The 21,810-nt window shown below is 42.7% G+C and overlaps 1 protein-coding gene and 1 pseudogene across 1 annotated transcript; both read right to left on the bottom strand.

The window, feature by feature from the left end:
- Positions 1-60: 60 nt before the first annotated feature.
- Positions 61-4,526, bottom strand: LOC139416548 (biglycan-like; annotated as a pseudogene).
- A 6,420-nt stretch (positions 4,527-10,946) lies between these two features.
- LOC139416546 (extracellular matrix protein 2-like) lies at positions 10,947-20,004 on the bottom strand. Its single transcript, XM_071165296.1, has 10 exons — positions 19,770-20,004; positions 19,378-19,503; positions 17,290-17,438; positions 16,412-16,910; positions 16,018-16,133; positions 14,698-14,833; positions 14,363-14,520; positions 13,204-13,343; positions 12,116-12,442; positions 10,947-11,696 (listed from the first exon to the last, which is right to left on the bottom strand). The coding sequence occupies exons 1-10, from the start codon at positions 19,924-19,926 to the stop codon at positions 11,504-11,506; spliced, it is 2,001 nt and encodes a 666-aa protein (XP_071021397.1). The 5' UTR covers positions 19,927-20,004; the 3' UTR covers positions 10,947-11,503.
- Positions 20,005-21,810: the final 1,806 nt, after the last annotated feature.

Here is a 21,810-nt window from a genome sequence, read left to right as displayed (position 1 = left end):
AAGTAATTTATTTTACATCTGAGTTGCATGTATTCCTCCCCAGCTGGTGCTTCTCATGCACTACTTTTTGTGGTTGCCAAACTGTACGGCCATCCTGTTGCTGACACAGCGAAAGGTGGCCAGCTCCACCTCCCAATAGTTGATTGGGTTATCAAAGAGACTGATCCCGTTGTAGTAAGTCTTCTTCACACCAAAACCCTCAGGGCAGAAGTCATTCATGTCAACCTGGCTGATGTTGTTGGAGTGAAGGTAGACCACCTGTTTAAAAAACATTACATATATCAACTGTTATCAACATAACATAACATATCAAGTGAAATCACCAATGCTGATGTTTAAAAAACATTACAGATATTAATTGTTATTAACATAAGTGAAATCACTAATGTTGATGTGATTGATGCTGCTTCACAACCCCCTCCACACTTTACCTGCAGCTACTTCATTCCAGCAAGGCCTCCAGGGACATTGGGGATCCGGTTGTTCTCAAGATGCAGCTCTCTCAGGTTTTTAGGTAATACAGGCTGCCGTGCTCAATGTGGTGAATGTGATTGTAGCCTAGACCCAACCTAACACCCACACCCACACCCACACCCACACACACACACACACACACACACACACACACACACACATTGAAATTGAGCGATTGATGAGACAATGAAGGGCAGACCAACTAGAGAAGGGGTCCCTAATTACATTCAGCCATGTGCCGATTTTTCCTTGACCGAATGGTCGGGCCACCGAAACATAGTTATTAATCATTTGTACACTGCAAATTGACCGCAACAATCCTAAACAGATATAGTATTTGACTAAAACAGAATAATTTCAAACATTGATGATTACATTGGGATACGATCACATATGCCTCTCCATTTTTGCGTGGGAATACTTGGAATCAGAATTCCCAAATTAAAATCCCTTTCAGCTAATTTCCTGGTGATTACTGTATTTTATGTCCAAGAATGAAAATTATATATAAAAAAATCTTTCAGATGCTCAAATCAAATCAAATCTCTGTACAGCACTTTGAGATATCAGCTGATGTACGAAGGGCTGTATAAATAAATTTGATTTGATTTGATTTCAGATGCTCACTTCTTATCTTCAAAGGAAAACATTTCTACATTAAAAAAAAAAAGAATATAAGTAACAACAGCATAATAGAAGAGTAATCAAGTTGCACAACAGAAACGGTCGGGTATCATCATGATACCCTCTATTGATACCCTCTATCATGATATCATGATACCCTCTATCATGATACCCTCACCCTCTATTGCAGGGTTCCCCAATAAGCGGCTCTCATGGCAAATTCGGCCAGCGGGTGATTTTATCCCCCCCCCCAAGTTTTCTGAGCAATGAAAAAAATATATAGATCTACAGCATTCATAAACTCCTCATAAATGCATAATGCGATGGACTTTTAGAAACTCTCAGACATTGAACACCCTCTTGTAAACTTACTTGTCCAGACGTACCTGTGCAAACCCTCATATTGCCTTAGGTCTTCTAGTTCAATGGCTTGAATTTGATTCTGATCCAAATGCAACTCATGTAGACCCTCGGGGAGATCTGTATGGTGAAGGAGAACAAGTGACCGATAGATTCAAAGGATTTTTTCAGTGGAAATGTGTGGGAAGTTGAAATGATAACGAACAGAACACTTAGCGGAACACTCCAAATATAATTATTGTAAAGGTTATGCCATGCTTTCTACCTTTAGGGATGCCTGTGAGTTTTGCCTCAGAAATACGAAGGAAGGTAAGTTTGAGACCATCAAAGGCTCCCAGCTCCAAACCACTGTTCTGAATAGGATTCCTCCCATCTCTTTAGGAGAAAATATGTGTTTAAGTCAATGCCAATACCTGCTCCAGTACTCAAGCGGCTAGATGTAGACTTCAAAGACCTTTAGATGTTAGATGTGTTTTGCTGTTCCCATATCTGGTGCTAACACATAATAAATATGGCCTAAGGTCCAACTTTAGCTTGTCATCTCACCAATGCAATTCATGCTGCCCAGGCCAGAGAAATCTCCAGCCGCCACCTTCTTGATATGGTTGTCATGGATACGGAGCTCCACCAGGGAGGAGGGCAGGTTCTTGGGCACGGCTGTCAACTGGTTGTGGGAGAAGTAGAGCTTTTGCATCCTTCTGAGGGGCATGAAGGCCCGCAGGTGCACCCTGGAGATCTTGTTATTCACCAACACCAGAGCCTGAGAAAAGAGGGATAGGTCATGAGGAGACCAGCCACCCTGACCCAAAATAAATATATACAAGCATTGTTTTCATTGTAATACTAAACCATGATATATTCAAACACAGATACGAATCAACCCATTACCATTACATAATAAGTTATGTACTATATATCGTAAACAATATATTATTTGAAGACATTAAAAGTGTTTATATTTTCAGTATGGACACTGAAAGGGGCTGAGTCACTGGCTGAGGGGCTGAGTCACTGGCTTTACTGGTGCTCTCTCATGCCGTCCCTGGAGGGGGTGCGTCACCTGAGTGGGTTGAGTCACTGATGTGGTCATCCTGTCTGGGTTGGCGCCCCCCCCTTGGGTTGTGCCGTGGCGGAGGTCTTTGTGGGCTATACTCAGCCTTGTCTCAGGATGGTAAGTTGGTGGTTGAAGATATCCCTCTAGTGGTGTGGGGGCTGTGCTTTGGCAAAGTGGGTGGGGTTATATCCTTCCTGTTTGGCCCTGTCCGGGGGTGTCCTCGGAGTGGGCCACAGTGTCTCCTGACCCCTCCTGTCTCAGCCTCCAGTATTTATGCTGCAGTAGTTTATGTGTCGGGGGGCTAGGGTCAGTTTGTTATATCTGGAGTACTTCTCCTGTCCTATTCGGTGTCCTGTGTGAATCTAAGTGTGCGTTCTCTAATTCTCTCCTTCTCTCTTTCTCTCTCTCGGAGGACCTGAGCCCTAGGACCATGCCCCAGGACTACCTGACATGATGACTCCTTGCTGTCCCCAGTCCACCTGGCTGTGCTGCTGCTCCAGTTTCAACTGTTCTGCCTTATTATTATTCGACCATGCTGGTCATTTATGAACATTTAAACATCTTGGCCATGTTCTGTTATAATCTCCACCCGGCACAGCCAGAAGAGGACTGGCCATCCCACATATGCTCTCTCTAATTCTCTCTTTCTTTCTCTCTCTCGGAGGACCTGAGCCCTAGGACCATGCCCCAGGAATACCTGACATGATGACTCCTTGCTGTCCCCAGTCCACCTGACTGTGCTGCTGCTCCAGTTTCAACTATTCTGCCTTATTATTATTCGACCATGCTGGTCATCTATGAACATTTGAACATCTTGACCATGTTTTGTTATAATCTCCACCCGGCACAGCCAGAAGAGGACTGGCCACCCCACATAGCCTGGTTCCTCTCTAGGTTTCTTCCTAGGTTTTGGCCTTTCTAGGGAGTTTTTCCTAGCCACCGTGCTTCTACACCTGCATTGCTTGCTGTTTGGGGTTTTAGGCTGGGTTTCTGTACAGCACTTTGAGATATCAGCTGATGTACGAAGGGCTATATAAATAAATTTGATTTGATTTGATTTTGAAAGGGGGCGCTACTATGAAAAAAGCAAAGACAGACAAGTGATGTATCCTTCTATTGAAATGCCAGAACTCTCTTCCACCATTTGTGTTATGACTGTTGGTGCTCACATAGAGGTTGCTGAGACCCTTGAAGTCATCCTCTCTTATCTCTGTGATCTGGTTGCTTTGAAGGTCCAGGAGCCTGGTCTCCGGGGGGACGTGTAACCTGCAGGTCAAACCACAAGAGATTAACTTACCTGCTTGACTTTACACACTTTTCCACATTCTGTCAGTTCACAATGATTACAATTCAGTTGTAATATAAACAATTGTTATTGTTGCTTTTTAAAAAGTGTTAAAACTATGAATCATGACAATATACCTCTTGGAAACACACAGTATGTTCTCACTCTTAAGGTTATGTCTGAATAATTCCACAAGTTAGAATTTATCATCATACTGTAATTTGATAAATGCTGAGTAATTCTCTGGGCTTTGGTTTGCATGCATATGTTGCACTTTGTTGTTGTTTGTGTGTGAGATGTCACCATATAATTAGGAAGACACCAGATACCCCAGACTCCACGTAGCACTAAAAAGTAACGTGCAGTTGTGCAGTGTGACTGCTGTCTACACATTGACAATTGTATGTTTAGTGTGAAGAATCATTTGAAGAGAATATAATATTGTGACTTTATATCTTTTAACTCACCCAAGTCAGAGCACTGCACAACCTTCTGGTTACACTGACAGCCGAATGGGCAAGTAGGCTGTTCTGGTTTGTAGTATTCTGGTTTGTAGTATTCCTCAACTGCTGAGCCCTCCTCTTCATCGTTCATCATCATCATCAGCCCCTCTACATCAATGCGCTTCCCAAAGTCTAAGAATCCCTCCTGCTCAAAGGGCAGTGCCACAGAGGGGGTGGGTGGAGGGGTGGCACACAGCAGGAGAACAACAACAGAGAAGGGAATCATGGCTAAGCCTTTTGTTGAAGAGAAATCACAAGAGGAAAACAAAAAAAGGAAAATGAACAGCAGTCAATAAAGAGCTGCAGTTATGAATCCGGCAACTATTTAACTCAATTCTTGTACCCTACAATTGGAGAGTTGCTCCTCAATGTAAAAAAATATATTATAAACTGGGTGGTGTGAGCCCTGAATGCTGATTGGCTGAAAGCCGTAGTATATCAGACCGCATACCACGGGTATGAAAAAAACAATTATTTTTACCCTTCTAATTATGTTGGTAACCAGTTTATAATAGCAAGAATGCACCTCTGGGGTAAGCAGTATATGACCAATATACAATGGCTAAGGGCTGTATCCAGGCACTCCGCGTTGCGTTGTCCCTAAAAACAGCCCTTAGCCGTGGTATATTGGCCATATACCACACCCCCTCAGGCCTTATTGCTTAATTAACTACCAGTTAGAAAATAAAACAATACTGAGGATCTCTAGGCTTGGATTTGTGTCCCCTGCTCTATGGTGTGATTAAAACACACACACTTAGGCAGTTGCTGGTTGTTTCATCCTTAGTGGATGCTGTATTTGCCCTTTAAGTGGTGAGACAATACAAAATGGTTTATTTTGGGCATATGTCTTCAATATAATTTGCTTAGCTCACCAGGAGTGGTGGGATTGTATTGTATATACTGTCGATATTGAATGAGAATAAGTTTAAAATAACAAAAATGTATCTCTCTCTGTTTGTCACACACACTCACACACACATACCAAACCTATAGCTAGCATTGTGTTACAGTTATGAGTAATCTCATAGTCAACATTGCCACTCCAGCAAAAGTCAGTCCAAAACAAATAGTAATCAGGGACAGAGAGTGAAATACACCCTGGCTTTCATGCATATGTTTGTTAAGCTTCAATCTCAAGATGTGATCTATCATAGATGTCATAGGCGTTCTCACTTAAAAGTCAGTCTTACTCTTCCCATCAATTTTGGGCTTGGCATAAGAGGCAGTACAATCATGGACCATGGATACTATGTGGTCTTTGGGTCTGTAACTACTACACTGTGTGCCATCTGTCAATATGTATTAGCAGCATTGCACTGCAAACTATCAATAGATGCCCTAAGGTAATTTGGAATAACCTCAGATGAGCCTTCAGTTCAAGGTTCTTTGTTGAAAATAAGAAGTTATTTTTTCATATGAGCAAAGAGTCTTTACTCTTTACTGTGGAACTGGAGTTTGACTTTTCTCTGCCTTTGCCAAGTGTTGTGAAAGGCCTGCTTCCTCCCTCTCTCAGGAGTCAAACTCTCACACCCATTACCACAGTAAGGCCCCAGAAGCCACATAACTGGCTTTTCTCAGGAAAGGTTTTATATAGACTAAGGGATGGATTCAATCCATTTCGTAGAAGTATTGTGGAAGAGCCACATTATAGCTCGATTGAAATTTTGTTCCCACATTCTTAGAAACTGCATTCACGGTAAAACATTGCATATGTTGGCTCATTCTAAAATGACCTTTACATTTTTATGTGGATCTTCTGCGATACTTCCGTGATACAGATTGTATCCACTCTTTCACAGTCACTTTTTTCCCAAAGCATATGCTGTTTCAGCATAGGGTCCAACCTGCACTGGAGTAGCCGTAACATTGTAAAAGTCAATTAGTATGATATGTTTAAATGTGTGGCTGTCCATCATCCATTTCATATTATATATTACGAATTTCAATTTGTAAATATGTTACGAATTCCAAATCTTACAATATGTTACGAATTTGCAAAATGTATGATATATTAAGAATTCCAATTGGCTGTGTCTAACATTAGCTACAGTAGCTGGCTCATGCTAACATTAGCAAGGTGGCTAACTTGAGCTAGGTTAGGATTTGGGTTAGGGGTTAGGTTTAGAGTTAAGTTTAGGGTTAACTTTAGGGTTAGGAGTTAGGTTAAAGGATTAAGGTTAGGGGAAGGGTTAGATAACATGCAAGTAGTTGCAAAGTATCTAAAAAAGTAGTAGGTATTGCAAAGTTGTTAATTAGCTAAAATGCCAAAGTTGTCCGTATTGAGATTCGAACACGCAACCTTTTTGTTTTTAAATGTTCACTTTATACACCTAGCCATCCACCCAAAACAGCTAGCCTACTTTTGTTTTTGCGTTAAGTAACCTTCTGTCTTACGTAACCAGACATTTACTTTGTTACGTCTAGTCTATGAGGCCAGGCTGGAGGGTCAAATTTCTAAATACAATGAATGAGATGGATGACAAACAAAAATCTCTTATTTTCTGTTAAATTAAATTCTTAGTCTATCATTTTGTAATAGATTTGTCTTCCTGCAGTGAGCACTTTAACTACAGTATGGGGTGGCTCAAAGTTTTGATTGTTTGTGAAATTATCCGTGTTTGTTCTGTCTCAAGGGAAATTGATCAACAGCTATAAAAGGAATATATAATTTGTAGGCTAGGTAGGATTGCGTCACACCCAGAATGCTAAAACAAATCATTTAAAGCTACATAGTCAATTTCAAATGTTATATATTACTTTAACAATCAAAAACATTTCAAATGCAGAATGTTCAACGAACTGTAATAAATCTGTAGCATATAGTGTCCTCTAACTGTAAATAATACTGAATATATGATCATCTTTAAGTCAAGAAGCTCAAATATATTTACTGTGACAGTCACGAGACAGCAAGACACTTACCGTAAAAAAATAAAAAAATGAAGTATGTGTAGAGGATTTTAAACATTTTAAATAAAGATCAATTAAACCTCAAACTGATATACAGGATAAGTGTTTTATTCCATGAGATGGTCCTTTATCTGTGAACCCATCTGCTAGCAGAGTCAGAGCTCTGCACAGTACCTGTTAAAAGCCACAGAAGGAGTTACCAAAAGTACACTGCTCCAAAAAATAAAGGGAACACTTAAACAACACAATGTATCTCCAAGTCAATCACACTTCTGTGAAATCAAACTGTCCACTTAGGAAGCAACACTGATTGACAATACATTTCACATGCTGTTGTGCAAATGGAATAGACAACAGGTGGAAATTATAGGCAATTAGCAAGACACCCCCAATAAAGGAGTGGTTCTGCAGGTGGTGACCACAGACCACTTCTCAGTTCCTATGCTTCCTGGCTGATGTTTTGGTCACTTTTGAATGCTGGCGGTGCTTTCACTCTAGTGGTAGCATGAGACAGAGTCTACAACCCACACAAGTGGCTCAGGTAGTGCAGCTCATTCAGGATGGCACATCAATGCGAGCTGTGGCAAGAAGGTTTGCTGTGTCTGTCAGCGTAGTGTCCAGAGCATGGAGGCACTACTAGGAGACAGGCCAGTACATCAGGAGATGTGGAGGAGGCCGTAGGAGGGCAACAACCCAGCAGCAGGACCGTTACCTCCGCCTTTGTGCAAGGAGGATGCAGGAGGAGCACTGCCAGAGCCCTGCAAAATGACCTCCAGCAGGCCACAAATGTGCATGTGTCTGCTCAAACGGTCAGAAACAGACTCCATGAGGGTGGTATGAGGGCCCGACGTCCACAGGTGGGGGTTGTGCTTACAGCCCAATACCGTGCAGGACGTTTGGCATTTGCCAGAGAACACCAAGATTGGCAAATTCACCACTGGCGCCCTGTGCTCTTCACAGATGAAAGCAGGTTCACACTGAGCACGTGGCAGATGTAACAGAGTCTGGAGACGCCGTGGAGAACGTTCTGCTGCCTGCAACATCCTCCAGCATGACCGGTTTGGCAGTGGGTCAGTCATGGTGTTGGGTGGCATTTCTTTGGGGCCATGTGCTCGCCTGACTGCCATTAGGTACCGAGATGAGATCCTCAGACCCCTTGTGAGACCATATGCTGGTGCGGTTGGCCCTGGGTTCCTCCTAATGCAAGACAATGCTAGACCTCATGTGGCTGGAGTGTGTCAGCAGTTCCTGCAAGAGGAAAGCATTGATGCTATGGACTGGCCCGCCCGTTCCCCAGACCTGAATCCAATTGAGCACATCTGGGACATCATGTCTCACTCCATCCACCAACGCCACGTTGCACCACAGACTGTCCAGGAGTTGGCGGATGCTTTAGTCCAGGTCTGGGAGGAGATCCCTCAGGAGACCATCCGCCACCTCATCAGGTGCATGCCCAGGCGTTGTAGGGAGGTCATACAGGCACGTGGAGGCCACACACACTACTGAGCCTCATTTTGACTTGTTTTAAGAACATTACATCAAGTTGGATCAGCCTGTAGTGTGGTTTTCCACTTTAATTTTGAGTGTGACTCCAAATCCAGACCTCCATGGGTTGATAAATTTGATTTTCATTGATCATTTGTGTGATTTTGTTGTCAGCACATTCAACTATGTAAAGAAAAAAGTATTTAATAAGAATATTTCATTCAGATCTAGGATGTTATTTTAGTGTTCCCTTTATTTTTTTAAACAGTGTATTTTAAGCCATAACCAAGAATTGGTCCAGTCCCCTTTTCATTGCCACTTTTGTGTGTGTGTGTGTGTGTGAGGGCGAGAGAGAGCGAGAGATTTTAAACTTCCTCATTAGGTTGAGAACTACAGTAAATACACCAATTACAATCCAACCACCTCTGGTGAGCTAAGAAAATTATGACATACAGTGAGTGCCTTGCGAAAGTATTCGCCCCCTTGAACTTTGCGACCTTTTGCCACATTTCAGGCTTCAAACATAAAGATATAAAACTGTATTTTTTTGTGAAGAATCAACAACAAGTGGGACACAATCATGAAGTGGAACGACATTTATTGAATATTTCAAACTTTTTTAACAAATCAAAAACTGAAAAATTGGGCGTGCAAAATTATTCAGCCCCCTTAAGTTAATACTTTGTAGCGCCACCTTTTGCTGCGATTACAGCTGTAAGTCGCTTGGGGTATGTCTCTATCAGTTTTGCACATCGAGAGACTGACATTTTTTCCCATTCCTCCTTGCAAAACAGCTCGAGCTCAGTGAGGTTGGATGGAGAGCATTTGTGAACAGCAGTTTTCAGTTCTTTCCACAGATTCTCGATTGGATTCAGGTCTGGACTTTGACTTGGCCATTCTAACACCTGGATATGTTGATTTTTGAACCATTCCATTGTAGATTTTGCTTTATGTTTTGGATCATTGTCTTGTTGGAAGACAAATCTCCGTCCCAGTCTCAGGTCTTTTGCAGACTCCATCAGGTTTTCTTCCAGAATGGTCCTGTATTTGGCTCCATCCATCTTCCCATCAATTTTAACCATCTTCCCTGTCCCTGCTGAAGAAAAGCAGGCCCAAACCATGATGCTGCCACCACCATGTTTGACAGTGGGGATTGTGTGTTCAGGGTGATGAGCTGTGTTGCTTTTACGCCAAACATAACGTTTTGCATTGTTGCCAAAAAGTTCAATTTTGGTTTCATCTGACCAGAGCACCTTCTTCCACATGTTTGGTGTGTCTCCCAGGTGGCTTGTGGCAAACTTTAAACAACACTTTTTATGGATATCTTTAAGAAATGGCTTTCTTCTTGCCACTCTTCCATAAAGGCCAGATTTGTGCAATATACAACTGATTGTTGTATAATCAGTCTCCCACCTCAGCTGTAGATCTCTGCAGTTCATCCAGAGTGATCATGGGCCTCTTGGCTGCATCTCTGATCAGTCTTCTCCTTGTATGAGCTGAAAGTTTAGAGGGACGGCCAGGTCTTGGTAGATTTGCAGTGGTCTCATACTTCTTCCATTTCAATATTATCGCTTGCACAGTGCTCCTTGGGATGTTTAAAGCTTGGGAAATATTTTTGTATCCAAATCCGGCTTTAAACTTCTTCACAACAGTATCTCGGACCTGCCTGGTGTGTTCCTTGTTCTTCATGATGCTCTCTGAGCTTTTAACGGACCTCTGAGACTATCACAGTGCAGGTGCATTTATACGGAGACTTGATTACACACAGGTGGATTGTATTTATCATCATTAGTCATTTAGGTCAACATTGGATCATTCAGAGATCCTCACTGAACTTCTGGAGAGAGTTTGCTGCACTGAAAGTAAAGGGGCTGAATAATTTTGCACGCCCAATTTTTCAGTTTTTGATTTGTTAAAAAGAATTGAAATATCCAATAAATGTCGTTCCACTTCATGATTGTGTCCCACTTGTTGTTGATTCTTCACAAAAAACTACAGTTTTATATCTTTATGTTTGAAGCCTGAAATGTGGCAAAAGGTCGCAAAGTTCAAGGGGGCCGAATACTTTCGCAAGGCACTGTATGCCCAAAATAATCAATTTTGTACTATCCAACCACTTAAATACAGTATCAACTAAGGATAAAACAACCAGCAACTGCCTCTACCCAGTGCTGCTCATGTAGATTGTTTGAGCTACTAAGACCTACTCAGGCTATTTCAAGTAACCATAGACAATGAACAGCAATTATTTTCCATGTTTTATTTTCAAAATGTTTCATTACACAAGTTGGTCACAAAGTTGAAACAGTTGTTCATCAATTCATAAAAAAAACAACAGTGAGTCTAGAGTAGGGGGCACTACTATCAAGTAGCTACCTGGATCACCCTGGGTAACTGCACATTCTGTTTCTTTTGATACATACTACTATCAAGCAAGATTAAAGTCACAAGTTAAACTTAACACTGCCTTACAGAGTGACTCTGTGAAACAGGTCAAAGACAAACACATAATCTGTCTGTTTACTTGTGATAATTAAGCCCACTGACAAAGGGCTGGTTGCATTAACATTGCCCTGGACTTATGGTAAGACTTTTATGGTAAGAGGATAGAAGTCTAAGTTCACCTGTTGCATACAGTGTGGGTATCATAAGTCTGACTAACCTAATCACAACGCATCAGAGAAGACAATCAGAGACAGAGTCAGAGGGAATTATGTAATGAGGCACTAGGTCAAACCCAGGACAAACTGACAGGGGGTTGGAGAGAGGGGTGAAAGAGGAGGCAGGAGGGGAGGAAGAGGGATACTAGTAATCTTCATGGTGGTAATCTTCCTCGTGACTCTGTGGCCGTAGTATGATGCTGTGGTAGGTCTTGATGCAGGAGAGGGCAGTGGGTGGGATGAGGCGCCGGTCAATCAAGTTGTACTCCAGGTGAACGGAGACTAGGGGCGAGTCGTCGCTCAGGCGCGTGTCACACAGAGAGTTCAGAGGAACGTACCTGCAGGGAGGAGAGAAAAACAGACAGACAGCTGGGCACTCAGTGACCACTGATAGAAAGACAGAATATTCAGACAAGACAGAAGGACCTTGACCCGATCAAAGAAAATAGCAGAGAGAAAACAAAAATTACACAGTGAGATTCACAATAGATTTGGATGTGCCATTATGGTTAGAGACTGCATGTGGCTAACTGGCTATCTGTCTCTATTTCGAAAAAGAGTACAGTACTGTGCTCTTCTCAAAGTTGGTTTGTCTCCCAGTGGGAGGAAGAGGACAGAGAGAGGAACTTAATTACGTTAGATAGCGTTGTAGCTGAGTTACCAGATAACTTCACAGTTGAGTTACCTGATAACATTGTGGTTGAGTTACCAGATAACATTGTGGTTGAGTAATTTGTTAACGCTGTGGTTGAGTTACCTGATAACATTGTGGTTGAGGCGGAGGAGCTGCAGGCTCTTGAGCTTCAGCAGCCCCCTGGGGATGGAGCGAAGCTGGTTGTGGTCCAGCAGGAGTTCAGTCAGAGTGTTGTACAGACCCAGGAAGGACACATTATCAATGCCGTTGTTGGCCAGCCTGTTGTGGGACAGGTGCAGGAGGTCCAGTCCCGGTTTCATGTGGCCAAACACGTAGCCAGGGATCCGCTCAATCTGGTTGTGGTGCAGGTGGAGCTGCTTAAGGCCCACAGGGAGGAAGGAGGGAACATGCACCAGCTTATTGTGCGACAGATCCAACGACTCCAACTTTCTGAAATGGTAGGGAAAATACAGGGAGATCTTTTGCTCAATATGTGAAAAGCTTGAAGACATGAAGAGATAGAAGGTAATGAATGTACTGCATTATGTCTCCAATTGACAGAGATTTTAAATTTGAGATCTATATTACTAGTCCACCTTTCCTTTAGAAGGCTGGTTCAATGTTTCCCAATCATTCACCAGAGGGTTCCATCATATCCATCACATCTATGCCACGATTTTGTAGTTTCAAACCACTAAGATCCAGCAGTCCCTCCCTTTGGTTCTGGAGAGAGTCAAGCCCAATCATAAAGCTGGACTGAGTCTGCTGTTCCGCTGTGTAGCCAGCCACATCAGCACGTCCCAAAACAATCTCCCGCTGCTTTCCCCTCCTCTTTTCCCCCCCTTTCTTCAAATATGCAATTCAAATTGTGCCCTGCAAATATATTTTCCACTCATTATTGCCACTCAAACTGGGAGACTAACACATGCACTGAGTGTCAGATGAATTACATAATTTCACATTTTGCTTCAGAATCCTGTATGCAATCATGTTTATATTCATACATTTTACTACATCGTTTGTCAAAAAATTATATTCAATACATTCATAAAGTAAATACAGAGGATCTGAAATACTGTATGTTTGCATTAATAGTCCCTTCAAGGTGGCGATCAAAACCAGAGTAGCAGTAATCAGTAATCATTGCACTGAACAACCTCCTAAATGCTGCAAAAGTAAGAATGGAGAGAGGTTGGGTTGTTGGGACTTACAACAGGTGTATCCAGGCCCTTGGGGTTATGCGGTCCTCCCGGATCTTGTTATAACTGAGGTCCAGAAACCTGAGGTTGACAGTCTTGTTAAGGATCCTCTCATGCACCTCTTCTATTCTGTTATCTGACAGGTGAAGTGTCTAGAAATACAAGTCGCAAAACACCTTTAGTATCCGTGTTTTTAGGGGGTTCAGGGGGACCTACCGTGTTGTTAAGGGGGTGAGGGGGACCTACCGTGTTGTTGAGGGGGTGAGGGGGACCTACTGTGTTGTTAAGGGGGTGAGGGGGACCTAACCAGTCTACACACTACAGATCGGAGTTTGTGGTATGTATGGACCTAGCTTGCAATTACAAAAAACTATGCATGTTTAGTAAAACATCAGAAACCTCTGTCATGTTACTACATTATTGACGAGTCTGTGGACTATACCAAGACGTATTTATTTTTTATTATATACTGTATATTTTGACTTTATTCAGACAGTGGGGAAATTAGGTGGGGAAGGCTGGACGCACGGGTTGAACTCTGGTCTCCAGTGGGGAGTTGTATACGTGTCACGAGTCCGACCGAGGGTGTTTCCCTTTCCCGGGCAGGTGGCGCTCGGCGGTCGTCGTCACCGGCCTATTAGCTGCCACTGATTGTTTTTCCTTCCCCTCCTTGTATGTTGAGTGGTAGCACCTGTGAATGTTTAATTAGTTTGTCTTTATTAGACAGCCGGCCCGCCTGGTTGTTGTGCGGGATTATTTCTATGTAAACCTTCGGCTCTGTGGTATAGGCACGTTGTTTCCCATTTGTACATTTTGATTCCCTGTGTTTTGGGAACGTAACGTTTTTGTGAGCACCCTGTGGTGCATTGGTGCGATTAAAAGACGCGCAGCATTGAACTCTCTGTCTCCTGCATTTGACTCCACACCCACGACACCCGGAGCATTACAATACGTGACATGTGCCGGGGAGTGTGACCACTACGTCATGGCTCTGCACCCAATAAGCATTTCAAATAAGGGAAAATAATTTAGCTTGATTGACCCAAATGTCTCAGAAAGTCATGCCTCCCCAAGCTAAACTCCTCTGTTGAATTGAGGCTACTTACTGCATGTCATTGGCTCCTGCATGCTCACTAAAGTGGCATCACAGGCACCTTGTCCAATCACTGACCTGCAGGGTCGTAGGAAGCCCAGAGGGGATGGCCCGTAACTTGTTGTCCTCCAGTCGCAGATAGATGAGTTTCTTCAGGGGCCGGAAGGTCAAAGGTGACACATTCCCATCATGGAAGTGGTTATCCTCAAGCTCCAGTGTCAGCAGTTTGGACAAACCTGAGGAGAGACACGTTTTCAAATCGCAACACGACAATATCAACATGTCAATAATATCTGATGTAGTTATTTGACTTGTTTTCCAGATATTTGTTGCCAAATGGGCTATGCCAACAATGCTAAAGTACTATTCTGCACATCCTATCAGAACAAATATTTGTACACTCATTCACATACCTTTAAAGCTACTAGGTGTGAGACCCAAGATCTTGTTGTCATTGATCTTCAGCTCCACCAGGGATGGCGGTAGAAACGAGGGGACTTTGGTCAGATTGTTGCCATCTAAATTCAGCCTCCTCAGCTTGGTCAGGGTCTGAAACAAGCCAAAAATCCACCCACCTTAGAACAGAAGGCGTGCTAGAACAGAAGGCGTGCAGTGATGTAACCAGTGTCCCTATCTCTCTATTATGGCCAAGCACAAGAACTGCAATTTTACCTTACGCTTCTACTTTGCTGTTTAAGAGATATACCATCAATGTGTGTTTCATTTGGTACACGGCCTTATACCAGTGTAACTACCAGCTGAATAACCTACATAATTACTATACTCTATAATAGGCTTGTAGGCTATGTACATAATTGTGTTTTTCAATGACGCAGGAATAATAATTTAATTTCTCCAGCGATGGCTGTTCTCAGTGGGGATTTTATTGAATTCCACCCCGTCTTATTTATGAAGTTTCTCATAATGTGCTTTGTTATTTAGTCTTTGTCAACTCTGAGATGTACTGCAAGCAGAGTAGTTGATAAACACTAATGTTCTCTCAAGGGAGTTTTTAGCACTGTGAGTTCTTGGCATCAAGGGACTATGACAACTGAGTGGGAACAGGTGAATGTTAGGACACCTTACCAAAAATTATTGTTCCGTTTTTAGTTGTGGCTTGTCTGTTGACCGACGATATTCCCCGATTTATTTCAACAGCTAAGTGAGATTCAACCTGATGGCGCCAGATTCAACTTCTGCTCTTATGCGCTACCTGGGAGACAGCAGCAGTCCTTGCAGTCCAACTACAAGATGAATCGTCTTGTTGAAATATTAGGCGCTACCTATAACTTAAATGACTATAACATGCACATACTTGTACTATTCTATAACAGGGTTTCCCGAACTTGGTCCTGAGGGCTACCCCTGAGTGCAAGTTTTGTTTTTTTGCCCTAGCACTACACAGCTGATTCAAATAACCAACTCATCATCAAGCTTTGATTATTTGAATCAGCTTTGTAATGCTAGAGCAAAAAACAAAACGTGCACCCAGGGGAGGGATCCAGGACCGAGTCTTGGAAACCCTGTTCTATAACACTAAACTGTGACATATATTCCATGTTAATATTATTTCAGAACAGACCGAGAGGAATCCAGGCAATGCAGCATGAGAATGGTCAATAGAGCCCTTAGTAACATAAGGCTGAGATGTGTAGGTGGGTCTGGGAGCGCAGTAGAGGTCCAACTGGAACCAAAGACAAATATGTTGAGAAGAAATATGCTCCAAGACTCACCCGGAACAGGTCAGGGCTGATGGAGGAGTCGTCCAGCTTGTTCTTGCTCAGGTCCAGCCACTCCAGGTTGGGCAGCCCAGCCAGTGCCTGGTGAGGGATCTTACTGATCTTATTGTCTGATAAGAGAATAGAACACAAACTGACCCAGTCACCTCAAACAGAAAAACCTGGGCCCTCATGCTATTGGACCTGCATTAGTGTTTATGCAGTATCTTTGTGTACAAACTATGTTTATATGCAACTGTGTATGCACCGCAAACCACATTTGATTGTATCGAAGCCATTATAGACAATGATAAATCCTTTGCCTTCACAAAATTCAAACTGATTAAACATTGATTGACTATGCCAATTGTCCCTGTAAGTAACATGTGAGATCTCTGTATATCCTTACCTGCCAGATAGAGGGTCTTGACCCCCTGATCTGAGAGGATGGGGATGTGGGCCATGCCAGTGCTGCCACAGGTGATCAGAGACTCCACGAGCAGGCAGCCAGCAGGGAGAGACTCCATGATACTGTGTCTCCTGGGGAACGTGACCACAGGATGTCCTGGCCCCGGCGCCCTCACCACGGGTTTCCTAATGGTGGTCGTAGCCAGTCGGTCAGTCACCATGGTGACTGGTCTCCCTGTCGGTGCCACAACCGGGTGCCTGTTGGCCCTCATGGTGGGCTTTCCCATGGCCCTGATGATGTAATCGTCATCGTCGTCATCATCATCATGCTCACTGTGGTCGTGGTCATCGTGATCGTCATCATCATCATCGTAAGGAAGGTATGGAAGGCTGACTTTGGTTATCTTCGGGTCACGCCTCTTGGCCACAGGGACATCAGCCCTCCTAACCTCTGTCTTCACTGCCACTTCCTGTTTCTTCACTGCTTCTTCTTGCTTCTTCTGGGTGGCCACGGGTTTTACAACATAGACATCACACACAAAATATATATATTTAAAATGATTCTGCATTTGGTGACTCATTGTCCTCACAAATATCCCTGTCAGCCAATTCTCAGTCATAAACGCAGGTTAGTATTTTTCATCATGAATCTTGTCTTGGAGGCAGCTCTGCAAAGTGGTCGCTAGCTGGCACAGCCAAAGTCATAAAATATGATTTTAAACCTAACCCTAACCTTAACCAGACCGCTAACCCTAAGTCCCGAAATCGCCCACTTCTGCCTCCAGGATAAGAATGACAATAAACGCCAACCTGCGTCATAAACAAGATTTAAAGCATTGTTAGTTCATTTGCCCTCTTTATATTCCCATGGGCCCCCACCACTTTCGCTGGAGTACCAGGCTGCTCCTCCTTCTGACTTCCTGCTCTCCTTTGTAAACTCTTCTTCCACTTTGGGATCCCCTCTTTGTCCTCTGCATTAGGGGAGGGCTTCTTGGCTTTGGGAGCCACTGTCTGCTGGTTGTTTGAACCTGAGGGAAAGGGCAATATATGTTAAATTCACATTTATACAGTACATGTACACATGTACAGTACCAGTCAAAAGTTGATACACCTACTCATTCCATGGCTTTTCTTTATTTTTTACTATTTTCTACATTGTAGAATAATAGTGGACATCAAAACTATGAAATAACACATATGGAATCATGTAGTAACCAATAAAGTACTAAACAAATCAAAATATATTTTATATTTGAGATTCTTCAAAGTAGTCACCCTTTGCCACAATCGCTGTCGTGGTGGAAATGACCGGACCAAGGTGCAGCATGGTGAGCGTACATTTCTTTTATTGATAAATGTCGCCAACAAAACAAAGGAAACGACCATGAAGCTTACTTAGGCTATAATGCCACTAACAAAGACAAATACCCACAAATACAAAAGGAAAAAAAGGCTGCCTAAGTATGATTCCCAATCAGAGACAACGATAGACAGCTGTCCCTGATTGAGAACCATACCCGGCCAAAACACAGAAACAAAGAACAGAGTTTCCCACCCGAGTCACACCCTGACCAACCAAACATAGAGAATAAAAATATCTCTACGGTCAGGGCATGACAGCCTTGATGACAGCTTTGCACACTTGGCATTCTCTCAACCAGCTTTACTTGGAATGTTTTTCCAATAGTCTTAAAGGAGTTCCCACATATGCTGAGCACTTGTTGGCTGATTTTCCTTCACTCTGCGGTCCAACTCATCCCAAACCATCTCAATTGGGTTGAGGACAGATGATTGTGGAGGCCAGGTCATCTGATGCAGCACTCCATCACTCTCCTTCTTTGTCAAATAGCCCAGTTTCATCATAGCGCTCAATGGTTTTTGCAACTCCACTTGAAGAAACTTTAAAAGTTCTTGAAATTTTCCGCATTGACTGACCTTCATGTCTGAAAGTAATGATGGACTGTCGTTACTCTTTGCATATTTGAGCTTCTTGCCATAATATGGACTTTTTGTAACGGCTGTTGGAAGGAGTGGAGGACCAAGTTGCAGCGTGGTACGTGTTAATCTTTATTATTGGAACTGAACACTGATTAGCCAAAATACCAAAGAGAATGAACACAAATCAAAACAGTTCTGTCTGGTGCAGAAAGACACAAAACAGAAAACAACTACCCACAAAACCCATGTGGGAAAAAGCTACCTAAGTATGGTTCTCAATCAGAGACAACGATAGACAACTGCCTCTGATTGAGAACCACAGGCCAAACAACAAAGAAATACAAAAATAGAAAATGAACATAGAATGCCCTAGTCACACCCTGGCCTAACCAAAATAGAGAATAAACACCTCTCTATGGCCAGGGTGTGACACTTTTACCAAATAGGGCTATCTTCTGTATACCAACCCTACCTTGTCACAACACAACTGATTGGGTCAAACGCATTAAGAAGGAAAGAAATTCCACAAATGAACTTTTAACAAGGCACACCTGATAATTGAAATGCATTCCAGGTGACTATCTCATGAAGCTGCTTGAGACCATGTCAAGAGTGTGCAAAGCTGTCATCAAGGCAAAGCGTAGATATTTTGAAGAATCTCGAGTATAAAATATATATTGATATAACACTTTTTTGGTTACGACATGACTTCATATGTGTTATTTTATAGTTTTGATGTCTTCACTATTATTCTACAATGTAGAAAATAGCAAAAATAAAGAAAAACCCTTAAATGAGTATGTGTATCCAAACTTTTGGATGGTACTGTATGTATGTTCAATTCCATGCCCTGGTCAATTTGTACACTTTATGGCAGCATGGACCATATCAACTAGAAGCTGCCATGAAATCTAATAACCACAAATAAGAGTATAATCATTCAATAACAATCTACAACTTGAATGATGAACAATAGGAGTGAAGGCAGACGTACAAACTGGCCGCTGTGTAAATGCAGCTGCAGCTTACCGGCACAGGGAAAAGGGTGACAGCTGACAGTTCCCATCTGACACTGGCACACAAGGCAGGGCTGAGGCGACCACATAGCCCCGTCAAACAGGGACATCCCATTCACCGAGCACTGCCCGCTGCGGCCTGCAATAGACAGACAGACATACACACACGCACAGAGCATTACTCACCTGCACGACACATAATCCACAGGTAAAGTACACATGAAACTGATATACAAGCCCCACACTCCAATTCAGTCTTAGAAAACTGAATGCAGTTCTTTGTGAAGCATTGTGGACCACCCTTGAATTGGGTAAATGCTATAATCACAAAAACTAGAAGCACTGTGCACATTTCCTCCATCTAACATTCCACCACCCTTTTCCAAAATCATGTTGAAAACTTACCGGGGAAAACAGCATCATTAGTATCATTCGGTTCAGATGAGTCAGTTGCTACCAGGGGTTTGGACTTCTTGAGTTTCTCTGCTCTCCTGCTGGACTTCCCACTGATTAGTGAGACTGCTGCGCATAGGCAGAGACATAGGAGCGCTAATCTGTTCATGGTCAGCTCTGGACTCTCCTGGTCAGTCTTCCTTTGGACAGTAACCCTTTCAAACTGAGTGTGAGGAATCTCAACTCCTGAAGGACCTTTATATACTCTCACCAACAACAAATATTTTTTGGCCACACACCCCAAAAAAAACCAAAGGTGAGAGGAGAGAGGAGTGGAGAGAGGAAGCAGAGGAGTGGGTGAAAAAATAAAAGGAAAACATTTTCAGGACAAAGACCCTCTTTCATTCCTTTTCAAGAACCACCTCTTTCCTCTCCGCCCCTAGCACCTTGTATACCTAACAAACCAATAGAGGAGGTCCAGTCAGAGACGGCTTATCAAATTACTGTGATGTCAACCAGCGGAGTGCTTTCTGACAGCCCAAACAGACATTCCCATTCCCATTGGCCACAGGCCAGAGGAGGTACAGTATGGCCATGAAAGAAGAAAAAAAGTATCTCTCAAAGCCCAGCTGGAATGAAAGGCTGCTTTGAGTCCAACACCCCCACAACCCAGCCCCACCACCAACCACTACCAGCCAAAAGGACAGGGAGACACAGAGACCACACTCCTGAGAAATTCTTGGAGTTTTTTTCCTCTGGTTTGTGACCCTGCTTGACTGCACAGTTTCCCCCCTGTAATGTCCCCAGGGCCTTGCCTCTCCTCTGTTTACACACAATGCGTGTAACTAAGACAACCACAATGTATGTCGACAATGTCAATTCATGTTTCCCGATATAGTAAGTTTAATATACATGAACACTTAACCTTATCTCTGGGAGTGGGATATGGTTGCAGCAACACTTACTGCATTCTGGGCCACATCTATCACTGGCCCCCTACCACTATTTCTCCCAGTATGACCCCTGGTTGTATTTCATGTCTAATTTCTTAAACATTTTTCAAAACCCCATCCAAATTGTCCAACTCCTACTCGATTGTGGTGTCCACATCCTGTTAGTGAGATTTAAAAAGGTGTGCATGACACCAACCACTCAGAGAGAGTAAATACCAAACACTCCTACATCATCCTGCTTTTAGAAACAGACACCTGCTGACCTGCTGCCTGGCCAACCAGAAACAAAACAGACTGAGCATGCAATCCTAATGAGTAATCTGAGCATACGCCATAGATACTTATAGGATCAGATTTACTCAACGATTGCACTAGTTCAAAGTTTGCTAATGGGCCTGTATTCATAAAGAATCTTAGGAGTGCTGATCTAGGACCAAGTCTCCCCTTTCGAAAAGGCTAAACTGATCCTAGATCAGCGATATTACTCTGAGACGGTTTATGAATATGTGCCCCAAAATTTACTGGTAAAGGTCAATAAAAGATTGTGAAAATTAACAACCTTACTGCAAGCATAGAAAACAAAGGTGCAAACTTTGCACTGGCGCAAATTCTTAATAAATCTGTCCTTGTGCCTTTCAATGCACTGCATGGTCTGAGAATTCAGAAATCTTGAATATTTTCACAATGCCTTTTTACTAAGAAGGTGATTGGCTAAGAGGCTGACCTCAATATACCCTTGACAGCAAAACACAGGTTATTTGAGTCCATGTGAGAATCAAGTCTGGTTTGCAACACAATTAATTTACTATTGTTTTTTTGTTTTTTTAGAACGTTTGTCGAAATATACATTGTGCTTTAATAAGTACCTAAACCTATGTGCAGTATCTGTTGCAACAATAAGGAAATGACATGATTCCAGACACAAAATAACATGTGGCTAAGTAAAGTGCTCAAAGTAACTGAATTCATCCATCCCCATTATAAGTCCTGACAAACCTCAGGTTATTCTAGAGAGTAGTGTGGTGTGAGAGGAAGTTACATTTGCCACCCACCTTTCAAAATAGTATTTTTACTCAAGGCCTGGTATAGCACTTTCAGAA

The sequence above is a fragment of the Oncorhynchus clarkii genome, chromosome 9, assembly GCF_045791955.1.
Source record: "Oncorhynchus clarkii lewisi isolate Uvic-CL-2024 chromosome 9, UVic_Ocla_1.0, whole genome shotgun sequence".
Lineage (NCBI taxonomy): Eukaryota > Metazoa > Chordata > Actinopteri > Salmoniformes > Salmonidae > Oncorhynchus > Oncorhynchus clarkii.
Note: the sequence above shows the minus strand (reverse complement) of the source record. Positions and strands in the feature narration are given on the sequence as shown.

Excerpts from the sequence above, each read along its gene's own strand:
- LOC139416546 (XM_071165296.1), bottom strand. The coding sequence starts at position 19,926 with ATGAACAGATTAGCGCTCCTATGTCTCTGCCTATGCGCAGCAGTCTCA. Across the intron at positions 16,134-16,411 it reads CAAGACCCTCTATCTGGCAG|ACAATAAGATCAGTAAGATC; the intron begins GTAAGGATATAC and ends TTCTCTTATCAG. Across the intron at positions 14,834-16,017 it reads TCAGCCCTGACCTGTTCCGG|ACCCTGACCAAGCTGAGGAG; the intron begins GTGAGTCTTGGA and ends GGCTTGTTTCAG.